Source organism: Urtica dioica, chromosome 10 (assembly GCF_054948205.1).
Source record: "Urtica dioica subsp. dioica isolate 48M chromosome 10, U.dioica_male_clone48M_v1_H2, whole genome shotgun sequence".
Classification (NCBI taxonomy): domain Eukaryota; kingdom Viridiplantae; phylum Streptophyta; class Magnoliopsida; order Rosales; family Urticaceae; genus Urtica; species Urtica dioica.
The window spans coordinates 15,970,721-15,994,709 of NC_142765.1; the positions used below are offsets into that span (position 1 = coordinate 15,970,721).

The 23,989-nt window shown below is 38.2% G+C and overlaps 2 protein-coding genes across 2 annotated transcripts; one reads left to right on the forward strand and one right to left on the reverse strand.

Annotated features, from left to right (window-relative positions):
* Positions 1–4,941: 4,941 nt before the first annotated feature.
* LOC149383541 (Sec14p-like phosphatidylinositol transfer family protein) lies at positions 4,942–6,785 on the forward strand. Its single transcript, XM_089629094.1, has 6 exons — positions 4,942–5,088; positions 5,189–5,341; positions 5,466–5,612; positions 5,899–6,051; positions 6,197–6,319; positions 6,496–6,785. The coding sequence occupies exons 1-6, from the start codon at positions 4,969–4,971 to the stop codon at positions 6,571–6,573; spliced, it is 774 nt and encodes a 257-aa protein (XP_089485220.1). The 5' UTR covers positions 4,942–4,968; the 3' UTR covers positions 6,574–6,785.
* A 5,378-nt stretch (positions 6,786–12,163) lies between these two features.
* LOC149383542 (uncharacterized) lies at positions 12,164–13,341 on the reverse strand. Its single transcript, XM_089627827.1, has 3 exons — positions 13,121–13,341; positions 12,690–12,953; positions 12,164–12,602 (listed from the first exon to the last, which is right to left on the reverse strand). Exons 1-3 carry the CDS (start codon positions 13,339–13,341, stop codon positions 12,164–12,166), a joined length of 924 nt encoding a protein of 307 aa, XP_089483953.1.
* Between the last annotated feature and the right edge of the window lie 10,648 nt (positions 13,342–23,989).

Here is a 23,989-nt window from a genome sequence, read left to right on the forward strand (position 1 = left end):
TTGTACCGTTATGCAGTATTCTATTGATTTGTAACGTTAAAAAATTGTAAGAATGAATTTCAGCCTTTGAAAATTTAATTTAATTTAATTTTTTTATTTCTTAACGGCTTAATGGTAGCCGTTAAGCACTTCCGTTAGCTACCGCTACCGTTAAGCTAACGGTAGCAATTAATGGCTTAACGGTAGTACCGCTACCATTAAGCCGGTGGTAAAGCCTTAACGGCTAAATGGTAGCCAATGGTGGCCGTTTGTACACCATGAGATTTAACGCTATAAAGGTTTAACTTTTTTTATTTTTTATTTTTTATTTTATTTTATTTCTTGTTGACGAGAGAATTTATTTCAAAGAGTCTTAAATTTTTACAAGTAAAAGGTCAACTTCATTTTTTTTAATGGACCTTGAACTCTTATTTTAGGATATGATTTTCACTCTTGATTTTGTAGTCATAATGGTGTGATAGTAACATTAAACTTTAGAAATAATGATCGTACATAGAATTAACAATAGTGAGAGGAAATGTGATTTTTACAAAGGAACAATTGAACAGTACACGTGAGTCGAGCTTAGAACCTTGTAACACATAAGTAAATATACTAGTATATGATAATAAGAAGATTGCATGTCGACTATACGAGGATATGAGCTTCTATATCATAACATATGATTCGTCCTTTGAGCTTCGTACGTTTAGGAAAACAAGTCACCAATGAAATAGTCTTCTCTATCCATCTCTGAGGCATGTCCTCCTTAATCCGAATTTTAGGAGGTGGTTCGAACGAGTCAGTCTAAATGATCTTGACAAACTCCATTTTTCCTTTGACTTTGTCTCCAACTTACTGCTTAGATATTAAGATGTGTAAGCTCGAGCTTGACATACTCATTCGAGCTCGGTCATTGCCATGGATCGAGCCAAAAAAGCTATGATCTGGCTTTTGGGTCGAGTTTCTCACAACTGAACAAGAATTCAAAATTGCAAGGCCATTTTTTCACTTAAGAAAAAAAGGACGAAGTCCTACACCAACATTCATCCTGCCACGATTATTCAAATCTATGAACTACAAAGCTAAAACATAAAAAAAAAAAAAAAAAAACTTAGTTGTTGAAATGCCCCCAACTTTATTTGCTGAAATCATCCATGATGAGTCCATTAGGTATATATAACCATATTTACAGGTTCACATTGCTATATAGTCAATGTTTCGTAAATCTGAGGTAAATAGTTGCGTCCATGTATTTACACGTATAAATTGACGTAAATACTCCACCATTTTATTTCAATGAAAGAGCAAATCAGGAATGTCACGTCATCTTTATGGCTATTTACCTAAGATTTAAGAAACGTTGGCTATATATCAATTCCAAACGTTTTAGTTGACTATATATCAATTTCAAACGTTTTAATTGGCTAGTTACCTAAAATTTTGTATTTCTATTTATTAGTAAGAATTCAATCCGTAATATTTATCGGTAGCTAAACAACTCTTTTTACTTAGTGATAATTTGGTCCCACGGGATTAAGACTAAGCCACAAACGTAAATTAGGGACCGAATTATCACTAAATAAAAAGTTGGGGATCCAAGTGCTAACAATTTTACTTGGTGAGAATTTGATCTTTGATCTTTATCTATAGCCGAATTAGTCTTTTATATTGTTACCTGGTATAGGTTTGGTCATTGATTTATATAATTTAGTAATTTATTCTTGAGCAATAATTAAATTTACAAACGCATCCGGCCTTCAATGAAAATATATACGTATTTTATAAAATACTAAACCGTGTTCTTGTTCCTTCAATGACAATGACAATACTTTATGTTCTATTATTTTTAGGGTTTTTTTTTTAGTGTAAGTAATATATCGATTCATAGACAATAGAGTGATAGACTAAAAGAGAATCGTTATTTATGATTTAATAGATTATTATAAAAGTAAAGAGCAAGCAATAAATGTACAATATTGAACTTGACTTTGACCCTAATCCAACAACCATATTAATTACAAATTCCCAAACGTCAAATAGATTTGAAAATCCATGTTCTGTATAGATTGGCCATTAGAGTGATATGATATCTGTGTCTCTTCTCTCCCAAAAAATGTGTCATACGCATTCAATACTTTTCTTGCAAGAGAAGTATATAAGAAGGAAAAACAGAATATTATTAATATATATATGAGTTAAAGTCTCATATGGAGTCTTCAAAATTCAAATGACATTATAAAAAAAAAAAAAAAAAAAACGTCTTCAAATGACTCTTTGGCCTCGGATAGAAAAGGAGTTGAATTCTTCTTGTAAAGTCATTGTCAGTTTTGCAATATCTCTCCTTAAGTGATGGTAATAGCTTAGGCATTACTCCAAAGATTTCCTCACCAAGAAGTGGGCATAAAGGAATAACTTTAAGAAATTAACTGACAACATGTAAATTAGTTTCTATATTGTATATATATATTGCATTTAAATCTTTTTGTTTGAAGGTACGTTTTGCCTAAAAAGAAATAAAAGAAAATGGCACACAAACAAAACCATGTATGTTTGATGAACTTTTATTAGATTTGTCTTGCTTACCTATAGATACATATATGGAAAGTTGTTACACTGATATATGTTGTTCTTTAACTTTAACTAACTTCAACTAATTGAGCCTTGAAAATCGAAATGGGAAAAACCAATAAATCGGAGAACGAACAATGACTTTGATTTCTTCTCCGAGAGAGAGAGAGAGAGTTTGTGTATGTTTGCCTTTTTTCTTGACCTTTTTATTTTATTTAACTTCGTACTTATCATTTATTGCATAATGAAAATATAATTGGTATTAAGAAAATCAGTTTTCTCATATGTTGTTTAATAAGAATTAAGATATATATGGAAAGGGAAAGGGAAAAAAAAGGCATGTCATAGAAAATTAATATATTATCCATCTCAATTATTTTGTATAAAAAAATAAAAAAGAGAAGACTTTTATACATAAAGATTAATCACTTTATCATGAAATAGTATAACAATTGTTGCGATAAGAGGTGACGGACCACGATAAGACTTGCGGACCACCATAAGACTTATTTCTAATAGATTCGCGATAGAGCAAACGAGTGAGCAACTTTGTTTCTTCCGCGGAGAACAAAATTGCGCAAGCTACCGCCGAGCTCAAACAACGGGCTGAGAATGTCGATGATGGTCAAATCCGATTCCACTACTTTGGCTGCTAGGAACTAGTCGTTTTCCAACACTTCAAGGTCCATGTTTCGAGTTCTAGCGAAGAGGGGGGTCGTCTCATATCCGACTAGACATATTTATAGGCCTAAAGCTAAATTTTAAAATTAGGCTCAAATTTGAGGGCAAAAAATAATTTATTGATGTATATTTATTGCTTCACAAAAGTAAAATCAACTAACCTGATTAGTGCAAAAGACAAATTAGATTAAATATATCTTTGGCTTTATTTGATTTTTAAACAACACATTGTGGCCTTCTCTTTTCCTTGCGAGCCTATAGCAAATGCTTTAAAAGCCTTAAGGTAGAGCCGGCCCTGGGTCATCTCTCATGGCCTCATCACATTATGTAATAGAGGGTTATATCACGCTTGTAACCAAACTACAAATTCTTCCCACACAAAAATCCCCGATCTATTCCTTAACTATTGTCTAAAACTTATTATAGCCCGTCACTCGAAATCATCAAATTATACATATTAAGTTGTCATTTTGCTATAAAACCAATGTGCTAAACAATAATTTATATTAATAATCAAATTTAATTATATTAGTGATTATGAAAATGCGAGAGACATATACTCTCTAGAAACTTTGAGTTCGAGCATTTGGTGATTTTATGATCCGTGATCTTGTGAATTTTATTAGGTTTTAGTTTACATTTGTGTTGATGTAAGTTTGAGAGGTTTTGCTTTTAAACCAATAGCATTTCAAGAATAATAAAATATTGTGTATTAAAGTTTACTAATCTTTAAAATGAAGTGATAGTTAGACTCAAAATTTAGTGTCCGTATTTTAACACAAGCAAACTAGTAAAAATTTTGACGGCCAAAGATTGACTGTCTCACTTTAAAGTTTAACAAAAAAACTTGAACTGTTTTGCTGAAGCAATTTTAATTTGGGCTTGTGGAAGAAAATGCATTTCCATTTCTACGAGGCACTGAATTATGGGTTTGACTGGAAGGAATTATTCCTTCCAGTGTTAATTGAAATTCCGCTCGGTATGGAAAGGAAATTTCCGCTCCATGTAAGTAGAAATGAATTTCCTTCCGGTCATAATACATTTACTTTCGGCAGACTTAAGAACAATTGGATTTGTAACTATCACAAATCCAATGGTTCATAATTTTTTTTATAAAAAAAACATAAAAAAAGCAAAGATTAATTGTAAGAAAGAAACCATTTCCGCTGGTTTTCGTCAGCACCGCTCATCTAGTGGAATGAAATCCTGCCACTCACGTTTTTCCACGAAAGAAATTCTTTTGCTCGAATTTCAAAGTCGGAAGGATGTGATTTTCAACCCAAATAAGCTCAGGATTAAACAGTTTATTCTAACTTTTAATCAAATCATTTATAATTGTTATTTTGTATATCGCTTTTCATTTTTTATCCATAACATAGATAATAAATACCAATGGTTTTATAACTTTGATTAAGTGGTTAAATCAAACGAGGACATGTGACTTTTTTTTTTTCTCTCTTCTTCTCTCCCGCCTCTCTCTCTTCCTATGATGTGTGTTTTTTTTTTTCTTAACTTTTTCTTTCATCAATTTCCTTCTCTCTCTTTTTTCTTCTTTCTCTTTTCCACGCGCAAACGTGTATATTCAACGAGTAAATAAAAAATATTGACCGTCTCACTTGCATTTGGCATTTGCCATCCTAATCACATGCCACGTGGCGCCACTCAGAGAGCTCACATATATCTCAAAGGATACAAAACGACACCGTTCTCAATCGTCGTTAGTGCTCTACCTCTTCAATGGCTCTTCTCCGTCTCGGCAACCCGATTGTTTATCCTCTTATCCCTTCCGTTTCGCGGAAAAGAATCGCCAGATTCTCAATCCGAAGCTCGTTTTCCGACCAGAACGATTCTCACAAGGCACTTCTCATTCTCTCCGCTCTGTTTAAATGTGGAAAAAACTGGATTATCAAATCATTTTTTTTTTAATGATATTGAGATTTTTTCCGAAATTTTTTAGCTAGTTTTGGAAGTGAAAGAGAGGCTCGATAGAGATTTTCGAAACCTTCCGGTCGGGAAAAATGGAAGGGACGACGAGGATATGATTCTCTGGTTTCTCAAAGACCGGAAATTCTCCGTTGACGAAGCTGTTACCAAATTGACCAAAGCCATTGTAATTTGTAAATCTCTTTCTAATTAATCTTTTTTTTTTTTTTTTTTTTTTTTAAATTCCGCGTTATTTCGCTTGGTTGAATTTGTAATTCAAATCAATATTTGTGTTTTGGTTTTGATAACAGAAATGGCGTGAAGAGTTTGGAGTGTCTGAATTGACTGAAGATTCCGTGAAGAATATAGCCGAGACTGGAAAAGCATTTGTTCATGACTGCCTTGATGTCAATCACAGACCTGTCCTTATGGTTGTGGCGTCTAAACATATACCTAGTGTAAGATCTTCTATTTGAGCTATATATGTTTGTTGTAGAAATGGAATATAATATCTTGTCAGCGAACAATTTTTGTTAGCTGTAAATTCTGTGACTTTATTGAAAACACAAAAAGTGTTTGCAGGTTTGCTAGTATATAGTGAAATATTGTTAGGTATGGAATATTCTCTACTGCTGTTTAGTTAATAAGGTAAAAGATCTTGATTAGGGCTAAATTAAATTACTTAAAGCTGCGTGTTTTGATTGGAGGCTCAAGAAAAATTACTTATATTGTAATCTGATGCAGATGCACGATCCGATAGAGAATGAGAAGCTATGTGTGTTTTTGATCGAAAAGGCGTTGAGAAAATTGCCAGAAGGGAAACAAGCAATACTCGGCATATTTGATCTTCGCGGCTTTGGTGCCGAGAACGCGGATATAAGTTACTTGACTTTTTTGGTAATAAGTCAAAACGATTGTCGAATTGCATTGCTAAAAAATTATATTCCCTAAGTTTTTGTTTGATGGTTTTTCACTCTCTCTAGTTACACTTTTTATTTCTGATCTTTTGCTTGCCGTATTCGATACGTTTTGCTACTTGCAGTTTGACGTATTTTACTACTATTACCCTAAGCGATTGGACGAAGTTCTGTTCATCGAAGCTCCGTTCGTGTTCAGGCCGATTTGGCAACTCGTTAAGCCTTTGTTGAAATCATACGCTTCCTTAGTACGTCACCAGTGTTTTTCGATCCAATTTTGACTCTTAAATGAGAATTCTAATCATTTTGATGCTTTTTCTCTTCACACTAGCGCTTGACTTTGACTTTACTTGAAGAAATTTATACTAATTTGTGTTATGTTTTTTAGTTTTCTTGACCTGTTTTTGCATTTTTTTTTATATAGGTGAGATTTTGTGATGCGGAGACTGTAAGGAAGGAGTATTTTATGGAGGAAACATTGCCTCCCAATTTTAGAGCATGAAGAACTCAAAAGTGCTATGACCTTTCAAAGCATTAACTAATTGCAAAAGCCTCTCAGTTATTCATTCAATTTTATTTTTTGGTTGCTTTAAAGGAGATATATAAATCCACAAGTACATATACACATATGTAGAGAGAGAACAATGTGTAACATCGATCATGATATGGGTTTGTTAACTTTATTGACAACATTGTCTAAAGCAAAAGGGTAAATATGTTGTTCTCTAATTCAGATTTTGTTTTAAATTGATTCAGGTAAAGCAAAAAAAAAAAAAAACCTAGAAAATTCAAGACGAGTTAAAAACTAGGGATGGCAACGGGTACGGGTAAAGCCGGGTACACCTATTCCGTTACCCGTACCCACTATAATTTTTTACCCGTTACCCGGACCCGTTTACCCGGATTTTGAGACGGGCCGGGTAACGGGGATACCCGCCGGGTAAACGGGTTAAAAATATTAGACTCGTTACCCGTTTACCCGGTTTAAAAAAAGGGTAGCGGGTCGGGTAGACCCGCTTACCCGTTTACCCGTTTATAAAATAAAAATCCATCAACAATATAAAGTTTAAAAATAATAAAATTTAGGTGAAAAATATCAAAGTGCTACTACAATATAAAAAACATTAAAATTCAAAATAAATAAATAAAAAATACAAAATAAATCTTCATTGCAAATTGATCATCTTCATTGTAAATTTGGTCATCTTCATTGCAACATATAAAAATTTATTATCTTTTTAAATATTTAAAAGTTAACGGGTCGGGTCCCGGGTAACCGGGTACGGGATGGCTATTCCGTTACCCGTACCCGGACCCGTTAAAACCGTAACGGGTATTACCCGTTTACCCAAAAAGAACGGGTATTACCCGACCCGAATAAATCGGGTAACGGGCCGGAACGCGGGTAACGGGTCAAATTGCCATCTCTATTAAAAACACAATAATATGAGAGAAATTTTAGTATGCCAAAAAATTAGTTACAACTTACAATCCGCGAGAGCACGTGAACTTTCACGCGGAAAAATGCATTGAATGAAAAGTGGAAACCAAACTTAAACTTAATAGAATTTGCCACAACTAGGATTAAATTATAGGATCTGGATACATTACTATCTTTTTTGAAAAATGACACATGTAGGAGTAGTTATTTGAATATGATGTGTACATTTACAATTATGCCTTTGTCCATATATATTTCCCTCTTTTCATATAAACGTTCCTTATATAAAAACCCTTCCCGCGACTGTTCATTTTCTTCTCCTCCTCTTCGTTTCCTTCTCCACCATTTCAACGTAACCAACGAAACCGTCGCCGAGTCCTTCACCGTCATCCTCTCTTTCCTTCACGTTCATCGTCACCTCCCTATCCTTTTCCTGGTTTTGTGCGTTGATACCTAACCCTATATTTACCCCCAAATCGCGAACCCGAAATCCAAAATCGCCCTCTCCAAATCCCAAATCGCTAACCTAAGTTCAACCACTCGCGAACCGAAATCGCGAACCAAGTTCAACCACCATTGTCCTTGTCCGAAGCCCATACCATTTACAGAATACCCAAAATGACGAAAAGAGATTACCCAAAAATGAAGAAAAGAAAACTTGTAAAAGGCCATGAAAACTCCAAAAAAAACCAAAAATCCAAACTTCTCGATCAAACTCCACCGCGGCGGAGTGTTAGGGTCGGTTCGTCACCGATGAAGAAAACGACGGAGAAGAAAACTGAGGCCGAGTCGTCTAGGTAAAAGAAAAAGAGTCTGGCAAATAGAACCCCAAATTCAAAGCGTCGGAGAGCGAGCGACGGCGAGGAGTCCGATTCATACTGTGACGTTAATCAGAGGCAGGAAAACCTGATTCCGGTGAGTTTATGTCATTTTTTCAAAACTTGTGTGGGTACATGTTTGGATCGGTTGTACTGATGTTGAAATTTGTTAGTATAAGATAATTTACTCCTAATTTTTCATGACTAACGAATAACCTGATTCCGGTGAGTGAGTTTAGGTAGTTTTTTCAAAACTTGTTTGGGTGCATGTTTGGATCGGCTGTAATGATGTTGAAATTTGGTTGTGACTAGAAGTTTGATTTCGAAGACCCATGGTTGAAGACCATTGTTTGTAATGTTACTGTTTTTTTATTTATAGGGTTGGACCAGATACGTGACAGATGATTCTGTGGGGCAGCTCAACTTCAACTTCCACGGGAACGTCATGTCTTTCATTGAAGAAGTTGCCATGTCGAAACAGGAATCAGATCTGTTTAGAGAGTCCTGCTTTGGCCATTTTTTGGAGATGCCCTCGATAACCCGCTCCTCTAAGATCCTCATTAACCTTATGATGAGGACGAGTTACTTTGACGGACTTCCCAAAGCAGAAGATAAATAACATATAGAGATTGGTGGCGTCCCTAGGGAGTTCACCAGGGAAGATTTCAGTCTTAATTATCACAGGCATGCGAGTAGATGACTCCTACAAGGCGACGGAGTACGATGAGGTTGCACCAGGAGGTCTATATGTTGAAACCTTCAAGCAATGGGCACTTGCCACACGGAGCAACATTGCAACACTCATCAAGGACAACAAGGACTGGAATGACGTTGAGAAGCGAGTCTGGTTTCTTCTTCTCTATAATGTGCTTCTCCCGGGCCAACGAACAGTTGCCATGAAGAACAAATCATACATAAAGATGGTTGATGATCCGGCCACATTCAACGGATTCCCTTGGGGAAATGTTGTATGGGATCACTTCATGTTGACCGTGAGGAGTTTTATGAAGAAAGTTGCCAGCCCAAGTAGCCCATCCAAAACCAAGAAGGTCCATTTCGAAGCCTTCCTGCTACCTTTGCAGGTATGGGCGTACGAGTGTATACCCAAATTGGAGTCTTTGGGTTTATGCACAGTATTTAAAGACGATGCTAGGCCGTTGATTCTGATATGGTCTTCTTCTGCCAGAGTATCCGAATCTGCATTGCAGTCCATTCGGTTACAAGAGGTACCATAATTTACATTTCAAAGTAATTAGTTTGACACACAGATCCTAAGAACTGTTTATAATGTTTCCCAGGTTGATTTTAGAGCCATTGGGAGTGACATCGTATAGCCCCCCTCTCAGCCCGACTCAACCATTAGTCGCAGTCGAAAGAAATTGAAAACATTTGCCGAGAATGAAAAATCATGTGTTGATCATGAGGTAAAAGTCAAGTTGTAACTAATTTAGATTATTTAGTTACATCTACGTATCTAATGTATTGATTTTAGTTTCGTGTATGTAACTAGTTTATAATTTTAGTGACTTGTATGTATCTAATTTATAGATTTTAGTGACGTGTATGTAACTAATTCACATAGTTATGTTCCTTTATTTCAGGATAGATTAGCCAATCTGGAGAAAGAGTTCAGTAACATGCATATTGATTTCATTGATCTTCATCGAGAGATGAAGTATGTCCTGGATACGCTGACCACTTTCTCGACACAAAAGGCTGCGAAGGAAAAGCTTATGGAGGACCAGGCAGAGAAGCTGTCAGAGGAGAGAAGGAAACGTGACCATGATGAAGAGAAAGAGAAAGAAGAGCAACAACAACAACAAAAACAACAACAACAACAACAACAACAATAACAAGAGGAAGAAGCGAGAGAAGAGAAAGAAGAGCAAGAAGAAAAGGAACAACAGAAAGAGAAAGATAGGAAAGAAGAGATAGCATTAGAGAAAGAGAAAGAAGAAGAAGAAACAGAGGAAGAGAACAAAAATGGAAAGAGGGAAGTAGATGAAGGAGAAGAAAAAAAGAAAGAAGAAATAACAGAGGAGGATGATAATGAGGAGGAGTTGGTTACGAAGTGCAAAGAAGATTCTGTACAAAAAAAGACGACGACGACGAGGACAAAAAAGGAGGGAACCACCAAGACACCCGCAAGACACACAACGATGAGGGATTATGCAAGACAGAAGAAGATAAAACAACTGATAATGAGTGTCATGGTGGTGGTGGGGAAGGTAAAGGTAAAGGTCCCGTTGAAGCGTTGGACTCAGACGACAACGATAGTGATGGCATATCGGCCATACTAGGACCTCTTCGCTCTCCTCGGCCATATTCTTATGGAGGGGTTGAGTCTTATGCCATGTCGGGATCTGAATGTAATTTCACTGTACCCGAAAGATCTCAAACAATGGATGGAGAGGCATCTGAGGTGACCTCTGACCAGGTGATTTCCCTTTGTGAATCACCGGAAAGACAATCACGTGTAAGGCGGCCGCCAATATTGTTTACGCCAACAGTAGAGCCGAAGATCTACTCAAAGTTCACAAGAGGGCGTCCCAAACCTTTAAAGCATCCACTGGCGGACCCTTTCGCGCCCCCGAACGATGTCGATATGGCAGTAATGCAGGACTGGGTGTTGAAGGGATTAAGGAAGTTAGTCCCTTTTTTTAATTTGCTGTTTGAGGATGATTGAATGATGGTTATTAATTTTTGTTAGCATTAATTATATTTGATGAACATGGTTATTGACGTTGACGATGATCTTATGTACACCGAATTCGAAGAAGAACTAGGGCCAAGGGCGTTTGATTTTCGTGTAGAGGTCATTTCACAGAAGACCTGGTTCTACAAGATTTGGACATCGACAGCTTGGCTCAGTGGTTTCGTATGTTTCATGTGGATAACTAATTACTATAATTTAGTTACATGTGGATAACTAAGTACTTATAATTTAGTTACTATGGATAACTAATTAGTCTAATTTAGTTACGTCCGAATAACTAATTACTATAATTTAGTTACATGTGGATGATTAAGTACTTAGAATTTAGTTACTATGGATAACTAATTAGTCTAATTTAGTTACATCCGAATAACTAATTACTATTATTTAGTTACATGTGGATAACTAAGTACTTATAATTTAGTTACTATGGATAACTAATTAGTCTAATTTAGTTACGTCCGAATAACTAATTACTATAATTTAGTTACATGTGGATAACTAAGTACTTATAATTTAGTTACTATAAATAACTAATTAATCGATTTTAGTTACGTATGAATAACTAATGACATTGTTTTTGTTACTTATATTAATTTGTAGCACTTAAATGTGGCTTTCTACTACCTGAGGAAAAAAGCAATACTGGTGAAGCATAGGTACACAACTGCAGACAGTCACTTTTGTCAGCTAGTCGAAAAAACATACAATAGAGTGGGATGAATTGAAAGATAAATTAAAGATGATTACGATTGGACTGGGCGACACGCCTTGGTTGAGCAAATCCTGGTTGAGAGACCTCGGAATAGAGCAGAAAGGCCGTGGGTGAAAGCCGGGACTATATATGTTCCCGTCCATGTCAAAGGCAACCACTGGGTCCTTGCGGTGATTTCCATCCCTGAGAGGTCTGTCACAGTTTATGACTCGTTGCTGACCGGAAGATATGCTGTTATCGATCGCATGGCAGAGCTAATTCCAATCATACTCTGTAAACGAGTTTGGGATGTTTGCACAGATGAATATCATAGCACTGCCGTTCAACGTAGTGTACGCGTCTTTCATGCCACAACAACGTAACGGGTAATGAAAACATATTATACCATTTCAATTGATGTGATCATGAGTTACTTGAATATAACAAAACCACTTTTTGCGACCTTTTTGTAGTGGTGATTGCGGCATGTTCACCATCAAAGCTGCATAATTTATTCCGCCCGTTTTTCAGTAGATGGTACATGCAATACCCGTGATCGGATTCTCTGTATACCTTTCCAACAGCCTGAAGTATTCCTTTGTTCCTATCTGACACAATCACTTGATGTTGTCTCTCCCCAATTGCTTTTTTTAACTGTGTTAAGAAGTAAACCCACGACTCCGTAGACTCTGAATCACCAACGCCAAAGGCGAGTGGATAAATCTGTTCGTTTGCATCCATCGTGCAGGCGGAAAACAACGTGCCTTTGTAGTAATTCGTCAGAAAAGTTCCGCCGATGATAGTTATGGGACGAAGGTATTTCCATCCTTTTCTCCACGCGCTAAGGGACATATAGAAGTATCTAAAACGACTGGAACGTACAGTAGTCACAAGGTCGAATGAAAAACCTGGATTGGCCGTCTACATCATGTACCTCTATGTAGGCAACCTTGCGAACGATCCATCCTCAGTCCCATATAACGATTCTAAAGCTTTCTCTCTAGCCCTCCATGCTTTTTCATAATTCATTTGTACTCCGTAATCCTGCTCCATGCGCGCCATGATGTCTTTAGCCCTACACGGTGATAATGTTGGATCTATGAGTCTGTGTTTCACAACCTCCCCAACCAAATACATGGTCACCTGAGGATGTTGTCCTTGCCTGTATTGTCCTTGCCTGTATTGTGCAGCACAAGTGTGCTCATAGTCGAACCTACAAACATCAGGCACAATAAGAAGTTATATGCATGTAAACTGACATTAGTTACGAACTGGTAACTAATTTACATGTCTTATGGACATTAATGTAACTAATACACATAATTTAGCAACTACAGCATGGACATAGTTACACTACTCTAATTATTTTTGTAGTATTACCTCCTTATATGGAATAATAGTGTTTCCCTCAGTCTAACTGCACGCACAGTCCACTTACAAGAGTCATCACGACAAACCACGTGGAGATACTGTGTAGTAGATGTTCTAACCTTGAACGTAAAATGATTGTTGATTGCATACATGCTCAAATGTTTTTGCAACGTGGCTTTGTTAGGATAAAATCCTCCTTTACATACTCTTATGGGAGAATGTATGTCCATCACGTCCAAGAGCGTGGAATCCGATGATGGAACTGTTGTCACTCCTTGAGAAGGCGAATGACTGCTCGGTTCGCCGGGAACTGGAGGAGGGGCCTGGCTCGGTTCACCGGCGGCTGGAGGAGGGGCCTGGCTCAGTTCACCGGCGGTAGGAGGAGGGGGCTGGCTCGGTTCCCGGCGGCGGAGGAGGGGGCTGGCTCGGTTCACCGGCGGCTGGAAAAGAGGGCCGGCTCGTTTCACCGGCGGCTGGAGGAGGATCACTCTCACTTGTGTCAGATCTGTTTCCGTCGTTGTGGATATCAGATGGTTCACCGGCTGGCAGAAGAGACTCTTCAGAGATGTTGTCGGGGATATAAGAATCACATTTCATCACAGGCGGTAAGAGAGCTGCTCCTGGATATGCAGTTCCCGGAAAACCACTCTCTCCGGTATTCAGAGTCGAACCAACATGCGCAGAAGAAGTCTTCAATGACTCAAGCTCCAAAACCAGAGACATTATTGATGTATTCGGTTTCTCTTTCCGAATATGTAAATAACATGCCAAACTAATGTCGGTGTCAATTACTATTGGTTTTACCGCCCCTTCTGTTTCGTATTTCACACTAAGAACCTTATGACTGTTTTGATTTAACTTTCCCCCGGAACACGTGAACGGAACTTTTGTTAAATCTTCATACTTGGTAGTCGGCGGTATGAGAGCTGCATATGAAACACCGGCCTGGTAATAATCATCTCTTAGCCACTCACTGCTATGCTTGACGTACGTGAATATATCTTCTTTCATAGCCGCTGCAAAATTATTAGTTACAGAGAATTACACTCCTTTCATAACAGTGTGGCGTGTTAGTTACGTGTACGTAACTACACAAGAAAACTACCGGAATTAGTTACAGAAACATAACTAAACATAAAAAACATACATTTCTCAGTGATTTCTCTGTAACTAAACACAGTAACGTTTAATATGGGTTTTGGCATGTCAATCTGGGTTCCGGATTTTTTTTAATCAACAAAATCTGAGACTAACCTGTATTGAATTGATTGATGCAGATCTGGGCCCGAAATTTACAGGGATCCGGCGAAGATCTTTGGTATGAACACCAGCCCGGTCATTGGATGGACTTGACGATGATCGGTGATCGGAAAATTTCTTCACGGCGGTTTAGTTCAGACACGTCGGCGACAAAGGTGGGACAACCGAAGATGATGACGAGGCAGAAACTGGGATAGGAAACGGCGGTTTTTTTTGGGTTAGCAGAAGAGAGCCGAAGATGATGACGACGATGGCTGGGTTCGGTGGGTTCCGTGGGTTCGGTTGAGACTTAAGAGGAGAGGCTGGGTTCGGTTGAAGGCAGAAGAGAAAATAGGGGTTAGGTATATAGGGTGGTACTGAAGTAATTACAGATTTAAATGGAGGTTAAAATGGGTAATTTTTCTCCTCTCTCAGTTGACCATATTTATCTCTCCTTTGACTTCTCCTAGATGTGCCATTTTTCAAAAAAAGTAGTTATGTGTCCAACCACCATAATTTACTCCTAGTTATGTCAATCCCCCTAAACTTAATTTAAACTTAATGTAATCTCACATTTGAAAATCAAGCACTATGTTTTCATAACGTCTACTATCCAGGAAAAATATCAACAAAAATAATCTCAGAACACATTGGACTGTCCACGTCCGTTTCTACAGGCTGTGCAAAGCAGTAAAAACCAACAATCCCAAACCAACTCCAAAATCAAACCAATCCGATTATGTGCAAATTTTGATTGTGTTTGAATCGGGGACTTGAGTCGAGATTGTGCAATTGTTTGTGTATGTTTGGTATCGATGAGAATATGATGTGCCTTGTGTTTGAATATGGATACGAGTGTTTACGCTCGTTTGGTTGTAGGATTGCTCGTTGTGTCTCCGGAATTGTTTGGTTGTGTGACTTGCTTGGGTCCGGATTTTGAATAGAGTGTTTCCGGGGTCGTTGAATTGTCTCGAGGAATTTAGTTTTGATTTCGGAAATTTATGTGAGCTTGGAATCATGAATTTGACTAGTTATCGGATTCCGCGAAAGGGATTACAGAATTAGACGGACGAGCGGGAACCAACAGAGTCAAAGGCAACGATGCAGGAATTTGAAGTTTCGAGGAAAGTGTTATCGATGTTAAAACTCGATTAACTCTTCCTTTGACGTTTCGACAAGTGTCAAGTATTCCGGAGAACGTGGAAAGCAAAACATCGCTGGAAGTTGTCGAACTTTCTGTCGAGCTATTCCAGGTAAGCGTGGAGACATAAGTCAACTACTTACCAAGGGAATAATCCAGTTTACGTGCATTTACGTGTTAATAATAATAAAGAGTAGGAAAAGCCTTAAAAGACACAAACACTGAAGATTAAGGCTTCGGCCACTCTTTATGGAAAATTTTAGTTTGGTTTTTACCCATAGGTTCAAACGCTAACTTGAACCAACCACGTTGCTACCTTGTTGTAGTTAGATCCCTCTGCTAACCATAGACTTTGGCTAGATCTGAGGTGACAGGATAGCAGGTTGGACTCTCGGATTCGAGCCGAGGGTAGAAGTACCAAGAGTCACATCCTGAGTCTTCAATCTAAAATACTTAACGAGCATGAAAGGGAAACAATAATTCTTTCGGGATTTAACCCGAGACGCTCTCATGTATATGCTTAGTTGTGTACTCTATACGCTAGAGTACCTAAAGATTAAAAACGTTGTCGGTGGTACCTACAAGTCAATGACTTGTATGAAGCGGATTTAAAAATCCGTGCGCTGAGTACTCTTTACGCAATGGGTGAAGGTCGCGATTCGCGAGCTCATTGCGGGACTGGGGACTCGACGGTAGCTGACGCAGGCACCGTACGGCGGAATGGGTGAAGGTCGCGATTCGCGAGCTCATTGCCGTCAAGAGCCCAGTGCGCTGACGTCATAATGAAAAGGAAATGGTACCACTAGTGGATCCCAGACAAAACGAAAACTCTAAGCCAGCGGAAGGCGGCTGCTCGAAGCCCGAAGTTGGTCTCTTGCCATTCCGGAGGTTAGAACAAAGAAATGTATGACCTTGCGGAGTGACAAGTGTTAGCTAGGATGTGATCACACATTATGCATGCTATAGAATTAGCGGCAATGGCATCCTGCATTCTTATGTGATTATTTGCACGTCACATGGCTCTGCATTAGATGTTTTCTTTCATAGGTTAGACTCCCGCTTACTGAGTCAATCGACTCATAGCTTTATGACCCTTGGTAATGTAGATAAGGGAAAAGCTTGTAAGCGGAAAACGAGATCGAAGACCGAGACCGAGCGCGTATTGCCTTGACCTATGGGCTATGGAGTTTCTTAACCGGGGGTTAGTATCTTTTGTTAAAACATTCCGGAATGTATTTGTACAGGAGTCGCTATAAGACTCTAAGTTATAAAAGCGAAAAATTTCCCCGGATTTTCGCAAACTATTTTAATATATATATAAAAGTATTATGATCTATTGTTTAATATGTATGATATTGGAGTTGATCGGTCGTGGCTCGTGGGCGAGCTGAAGCTCGCGGGTCGTGACAGATTTTGTGGTATCCAAAATCTGTCACGACCCGCGAGCGACAGCTCGCCCACGAACCGCGACCGATCAATTCAAATCTGTACATAACTCATAATATAAACACATAAATTAAACATAATAAAATAGTTTGCGAAAATTCGGGGAAATTTTTCTCTTTTTATAACTTAGAGTCTTATAGCGACTCCTATACAAATATGTTCCGGAACGTTTTAACAGAAGACACTAACCCCCGATTAAGAAACCCCAAAGCCCATAGGTCAAGGCAATACGCGCTCGGTCTCGGTCTTCAATCTCGTTTCCCGCTTACCAGCTTTTCCCTTATCTACATTACCAAGGGTCATAAAACTATGAGTCGATTGACTCAGTAAGTGGGAGTCTATGTATAAAGTAAAACGACTAATGCCATGTGACGTGCAAACAAATACACAAGAATGCAGAATGATTGCTAGATATAGCTAGAACATAACATTAGAGCATGACTGACGCGTGATATCACACTCTATTTATTCACTTGTCGTTCTGCAAGATCGTACATCCTCTTCTACTACGATCTCCACAACGACAATAAGCCAGCCTCAGACCTCGAGCAGCAGTCTGACGGCGGCTTGGGTGTTTTAAGATTGTCTGGGATCCACTAGTGGTACCATCTTCATCTGACGTCGGCGCATGTGTGCCCCCTTGGCACGACAATGAGTTCACTCGAGGCGACTGCTCATTGCTGAATGGGTTCACTCTAGGCGACTGCCCGTTACCATCGGGTTCGCTCGTGGCGACTGCCCGTTATCGTTGGGTTCGCTCGAGGCGACTGCCCTTTACCATCGGGTTCGCTCGTGGCGACTGCCCGTTACCGTTGGGTTCTCCCCAGTTTTGAGTACTCAGCGCCATACAGACCACCTAGGTCTGCCACAAACACAAGTCGTTGACTTGTGGGTACCACCGACACGAGTTAATTAAAGTTTGGGTACTCTGCGGCTAGCAGCGTACACGTTAAACTTATATACGGAAGAGCATAACGGGATAAACCCCGAAAGAAATTATTATTTCCCTTTGAAGCTCGTTAAGTGTTTTAAACTGAAAGCTCGAAGTGTGACTTTCGAACTCTCTACTCCCGATTGAATTCGAGAGTCTTATCGCTCTTCCGTCTTCTCGATTCTAACCTACTTCCTAGAGTTAGAAAAGAGGTCTAACTATACACATAGAAAACGTGCCTGGTTCAAGTTAGCGTTTGAACCTAACGGGCGTACCCGAACTAAATTTTCAAGCAAGAGTGGCCGAAGCCTTAACTTTTAAGTTTATTCATTTTAGGGCTTTCACCTACTCTTGTTTACTAGCAAATAAATGCACAAACAAACAGGGTTATTCCCTTGGTAAGTAGTTGACTTAGGTCTCCTCACTTACCTGGAATTATTTGACAGAAAGCTCGACGATTCCCGAAGATGTCTTGCTTCACACGTTCTTCGAGGCACTTGACTCTTGTCGAAACGTCGAAAGAACTAGCATCCGGAGTTTCCATGCTTTTCATGCTTCCCGAGACTCTACACATCCTGAAGCGTTAACACGTCCTGAAGCGTCGAGAAACTAAAACCTGAAGTTGAAATCTCATTAGTCAATGATTCGGGAGAAGCTGACGAGCTTAAGGTTCGTTATCGGGATTCACTGCGAGTCGGTTCAGGGGTTCGAGAATTTAATTCACTTATTTCTCGGCTTTTCGGAATTTAAACTTATTCAAGACTCGTGCGAGTTCGTACCAGTACGAAATAAAATCCAAATCATTATTTGACGAGTCTTAAATAAATTAAATGAATAATCCGAAAAATCATACAAACCGAGAATTCTGAATTAATTAACCAGAATTTAAATTCTCGAACATTCTTAAATAAATAATTAATAATCCCTGAATACAATCTCAAATCCAAAAATTAAAACTCGAGTCTAACGCTATAAAGCGATAAACGACTCACGAGTTAATCGAGCTTTATTTCGATAACTCTTTTTAACTTGATATCTTCAGAAACCGGTCTTGTCGCTCTTGACTCGTCTGAATCCCGTCCGTCCGTCAAGATCTGTAATTCAAACCTGGAATCCGATAACGAGTCAATTCACGATTCCCAAAACATGACAAAATCTTGAAATCCCGATATCACGATTCAAAACCCGAACCCATAACCAATTCACCAATTCAATCGACTCAACACGAATCCAACCAACCGGAAACGTCCTAACACGAAAACGATCACAAAAAACTCCCGAGGCTCAGAAATCAACACACATAACCAGGTCAAAACAACCAAGAGTATTGCTCATGGCTAACATCAAAATGAAACACCCAGCCAACAAATTACACAGCCAGAGACTCACACGGCCAAGAGCAATTTCCAAAGAAAATTCGTTCAAAAATTCAAACAACCACTTCTAATCAAAACCCAAGCTTTAAACAGCCTCAAAAACAACTCGGGATCATCACTAAACACGCAGAGATCAAAAGCCCCTAAACAAACCCTAGTTCATCACATTTTCGGCCAAAACCAAACAAAACCAAAGAAATTCGGAATCAATCCTTAAACTCGAGCTGTAAACATCAACAACCGAGTCCAAACATCAATTAAAACCAAGCAATTTCACCAAATTCATGTTGTCAATGGTGCCCACAAGAAGAGTTGTAGTCTTTATATTGTACATTTGATGTAATAAAGTCTCATGAAGACTCTTGCTTGTAATTGCCTATCTATTCATTAATAAAGTTGAAACGTTCATTCATTCTTTCTTTGTTTGAAGCTTTATGATAAAACCTTAGTCTTTTAGTCCATAAACAAACTTAACAACTTACGAAGAGACAAATGTAGATTTGCATGAACAAACTCTTCGTAGTTTGCTTAAAACGATATATTCGCAATCTTAGGGTCAAAGGACTATTGACCTCAGTATGATTGTTAGAAGAATCTATGATGTCTGGTTATGAGGCATTGAGAGTTGGGGACTTTATAGTTCTTCTAGGTATCTTCCGAAGGTACTGAATTGACCAGTGCACTTCTAGAGACAATATAAGAACAAACCATTTAACCTCTTATGTCTCGAAGTCACTATGTATGAATTGCATCATGCTTACCTTAATCCTGAAATGAGACATGCCATTTCACACCTTAGTATTCTCATTTGAGAAAGTCAAAGTTCGGACTCACTATGTGATTCCGAACAAGGCCTATAGGTGAAGTACTAAGTTGTGAGTCTATCATGAGTAACTTTGTGAAGTTCTCATAGATATGGAATTCATGTACAAGATTGCTGAAATGCAATGTATGTCACCTCATGCTTTGTTCCTTGGAGTGTGAATAAATGAACTGGCCAGTGTCCAAATTGAGTCCTGACTCTTTTGGATGAAACAATGTGACTTGTTAGCTCCTCGTCAATACATTGTTTCTAACTTATTCACAAGCGACAAAGGAGTTGAGGAAATAACAGCTAGAAGGGTAAAATGGTAATTTAGTAAATCCCGACTAGCTGATGACATTCATGAAGGGTAAATATAGATAATATTCAGTGGATCCGCTCATCGTAATTAGGTAGAATTCTTGAGTAGAAAATAAATTCATTTGAACCGAGAGATTTTCAGTGTCAGCTCTTTAGTGGAGTCAGTTGGCATTAAGCTAAACTTGGAAAAGGTTTGTGAACTTTTGAGTCCAAGTGTTTAGCTCAAGCTTTGTTCATTTGGGTCCATGAGGTCACTGTCACGAATCACATCGATAGGAATTGTTAAACTGGAAGCTAAGTCAAAACAAGAACGAAAATTGTCAAAAGGGTATTTTTGTCTTTTGAGACATAGGATGAAATGGATGTCAATAAATTTTGACAAGTTCATTTGATGACTTAATGTCACTCGGCCATATTGAAATAATTGGGCCCGGTGAATTAATTTCATTTCATAAGAATTTTATTGAAAATTCTTAATGGGCCTTTTTCATGTTGTCATGAACAAATGGAAAAGCTTCTAGAAGCCTTTTCTAGAAGGCTATAGGCGCCCAACATACCCAAGAGATAGAGAGAATATTTTGTGCATAAATGTATGAAGATACTTGCCAAAAGAAAAAGAGGAAACAAATTTCCTCTAAGGGAAACAAGAGGTAGGCGCCCAAGTTGAGAAAGAAGCAAGGCAAGGAACAAAAAAGGAAACAAATCCAAGGCTTAATGAAGCCTACCTTGGCCGAGTGCATCATAGAGGAAAAGAGGAAATTGGCTCATGAATATGTGATATTCTATAGAAGAGGAAACTACCTTATTGAAGGTGAGACCTCTCCTATAAATAGGAGCCTCATTCTTCTCATTTTTCTCATTCCACATAAGTTAGAGATTGAGAGCTTCTCTCTCTAGAACTTGTGGTTGCCGCCCCTCTTCTCTCTCTCTCTAAGTTTATTTTCGATTTTTCTTGTCTTGGCACCTAGGTCCTCACTCGACCTAGTGTTTAGCTCTGCGACTTCGAGACTCGTTCTTAAGTCGTAGTGTTTAAAAGTGCCCACTCACTGATTCCTTCTTTTCGAGTGATTTAGTGATAGAAACTTTCGTGGTTGCTCGAGGTGCCGAGGAAAGAAAGAGAGACGTGCTGCGAGGGGAGACGAGCGTTGCAAACTTTCCACAAGCTTCTTCAAAGTTCAAGCTTCAAGAAAGGTTAGTAAACTTCTAGCTCATATTGGTTTTTAATTACATGTACTTGCACTTGTCTAGGTTAGTAAAAACTGTTTTACTTGTAAAAGGAAATTTTTAAAATTCCGCCGCTTACCGAAGCGTTAATTATTTTCTCAAACCCTATATTGATTCCAACAAATGGTATCAGAGCTATGGTCAAAGAGATGCATGTACATGTTTTTAAAATTATGAGCCTGAAAATCGTTTTCGAAAGTTTACTAATTTTGTGACAAGTTAGAATTGTAATCTTAGATTTTTTTTAATTTAATGCTCTTGTCTTTAAATTAAAAAGCATGTTGATTTTCTATGAGTTTGGGATGTTTTTAAAACACATTAGAATCAGTTCTAAATTTTTTTAATTTTTTATATTGAAAAACGTGTTTTAAAGGTTTGAGAAATTTCGGTAAATTTTGTGACTAGTTACTTTGTCTTTCTAGTTTCTTTTATTTACCGTAATCGTTTTATGCATGTTGTTATTTCTTTTATTCTATGTTATTACCTTGCTAATAAAACACAAATAAAAGCTTTAAACAACATCTTAAAACGTTCCGTTACACTTGATTCTTTTTCGCACCTAAATAGGACCAAGATTTAATTTATTTCTTTTTCTTCGAGCTGGAGTAAACCCGCATTAAAAGTGGAATAACTCTCTGCTCAGAAATCGAAATTTAATGATTCTTGAATCAGATTAAAGCTCTGTCTGTCCTCTGTCCAATGCCACCGGTTTCGGCTCAAAAGGACATCGGAGCCGCCAGATATGGCGATTTTACTCCGAGGTGCGCGGCTGTCTGAAACTCCAGTTTTTTTAGAAATCCGGATTTTCAAACCCCACTACCATGAGTTATAGAACTCTAATGAGAAAATTTTCTTGAGCAAAAATGTTTTTCATATGATTATAAACATGATGTGTAAGATTAAAATGTTTTGATTTTTGTAAGTTTAATTGAAATTGAATTTTTACAAAACTAGTTTGAATTTTGAAAAACCGTTTTCACTTTCAAACTTGAAAATATTTTGTCATCCAAATCAAATAAATTTTCAAAATGTTTTCAAAACTATATCTATATCACATATGTTCAAAATCTATATGCTCTTGAAAATTTGAGTGGGAGGTCTCCTTGTAGACAAGCCGAAAAATAAAAAGATGTGTAATCTCAAACTTTCAAGTGTTCGAGTGAGTTGAAGTTCACACTTCCCTCACGCACTTTCCCGAAATAGAAAATAGGAAAAGATCGAGTATGTACCTTGTGCCTTTATGCACTAATACTGCTCTGAACATGTCGATCTAGGATTCTCTTCTAGTTGTCCGCTCTGTCGCTCTCTAACTAGGAAATTTGTTTCCGAACTTATAAGTGTCGATGAACCAACTCCAAAAACTAAGTGGGAGGGTTATATTCGTTGTTTGTAACCCACGATCCCCAACACTAATGAAAGATGCAATAACGTGGGACTAAGAGCCGCTCTTGCGACCCTCACTTAAATGTGAGTACTCCAAGGCGTTATTGCTTCGATCATTGCTCAATGAGCTACGTCCGAGAGTGATGCAATGATGGCAAGGCCTCCCCTTGGGGGATTGTTTTTCAAAGCTGATCTTTTGGACTAAGTGGTTGGTTGCACACTTAGGCTCAATCCCTAGTATCCTCCCTTGAGGCTCTGCGAAAGGATGTTAGTGATCAAACCAATTTAAAAGGTGGCTAGTCTAAATAGATGTATTGACGTCTTGGCTTAGCATTAATGATGTGTCATTTACTTATAAATGGAGATTTTTTGCGGCCTTCTCTTGAGGGAGTAAATTATCGTTTGGTTTATAACACCTTTGGATTTTACAAAAGTCTTAATAAAACTTAAATCCTAAACCAAAGACTAATCATAAACTTGTTTCAACTTTTATAGGCAATATGTCTCTCAACCCTCTCTCTACAATTCTTTCCTCGAATAAACTCGAAGGCGACAATTACGTCGACTGGAAACGTAACCTCGACATAGTCCTTACTGTCGACAAGCACAAATGGGTTCTCACCACCCCCTGTCCTCAAACGAATGAAGATTCGACGCAAGAGGAGAAAGACGCCCTGGCGGCCTGGCTTCGATCCGATGAGATTGTGAGGTGCTATATTTTGGCATCGATGAACAATGTGTTGCAACAACAACATCGTGATTACGAAACTGCCACCGATATGCTCTACAATCTCCATGAGATGTTTGGAGGGCAAGGACGTCAAGCTAGGCAACAAGCGGTCCGACAATTCATGAACTGTCGTATGAAGGCTGGAACTCCCGTTAGAGATCATATGATGCTGATCATTAGCTATCTCAACGAGATGGAGATTCTTGGATCTGAGATTGATGGGGAGACTAAAATAGATATGATCTTGGAAACTCTCCCCGAAACCTTTGATACCTTCAAGTTGAA

Bases quoted from the DNA above. Each gene is read 5' to 3' on its own strand.
- LOC149383541 (XM_089629094.1), top strand. From the start codon at position 4,969: ATGGCTCTTCTCCGTCTCGGCAACCCGATTGTTTATCCTCTTATCCCT. The intron at 6,052-6,196 runs GTAATAAGTCAA...TGCTACTTGCAG, and splicing joins TAAGTTACTTGACTTTTTTG to TTTGACGTATTTTACTACTA. The intron at 6,320-6,495 runs GTACGTCACCAG...TTTTTTATATAG, and splicing joins TGAAATCATACGCTTCCTTA to GTGAGATTTTGTGATGCGGA.
- LOC149383542 (XM_089627827.1), bottom strand. From the start codon at position 13,341: ATGGACATACATTCTCCCATAAGAGTATGTAAAGGAGGATTTTATCCT. The intron at 12,954-13,120 runs GTAATACTACAA...TGATGTTTGTAG, and splicing joins CTATTATTCCATATAAGGAG to GTTCGACTATGAGCACACTT. The intron at 12,603-12,689 runs GTTGCCTACATA...CAGTCGTTTTAG, and splicing joins GAGGATGGATCGTTCGCAAG to ATACTTCTATATGTCCCTTA.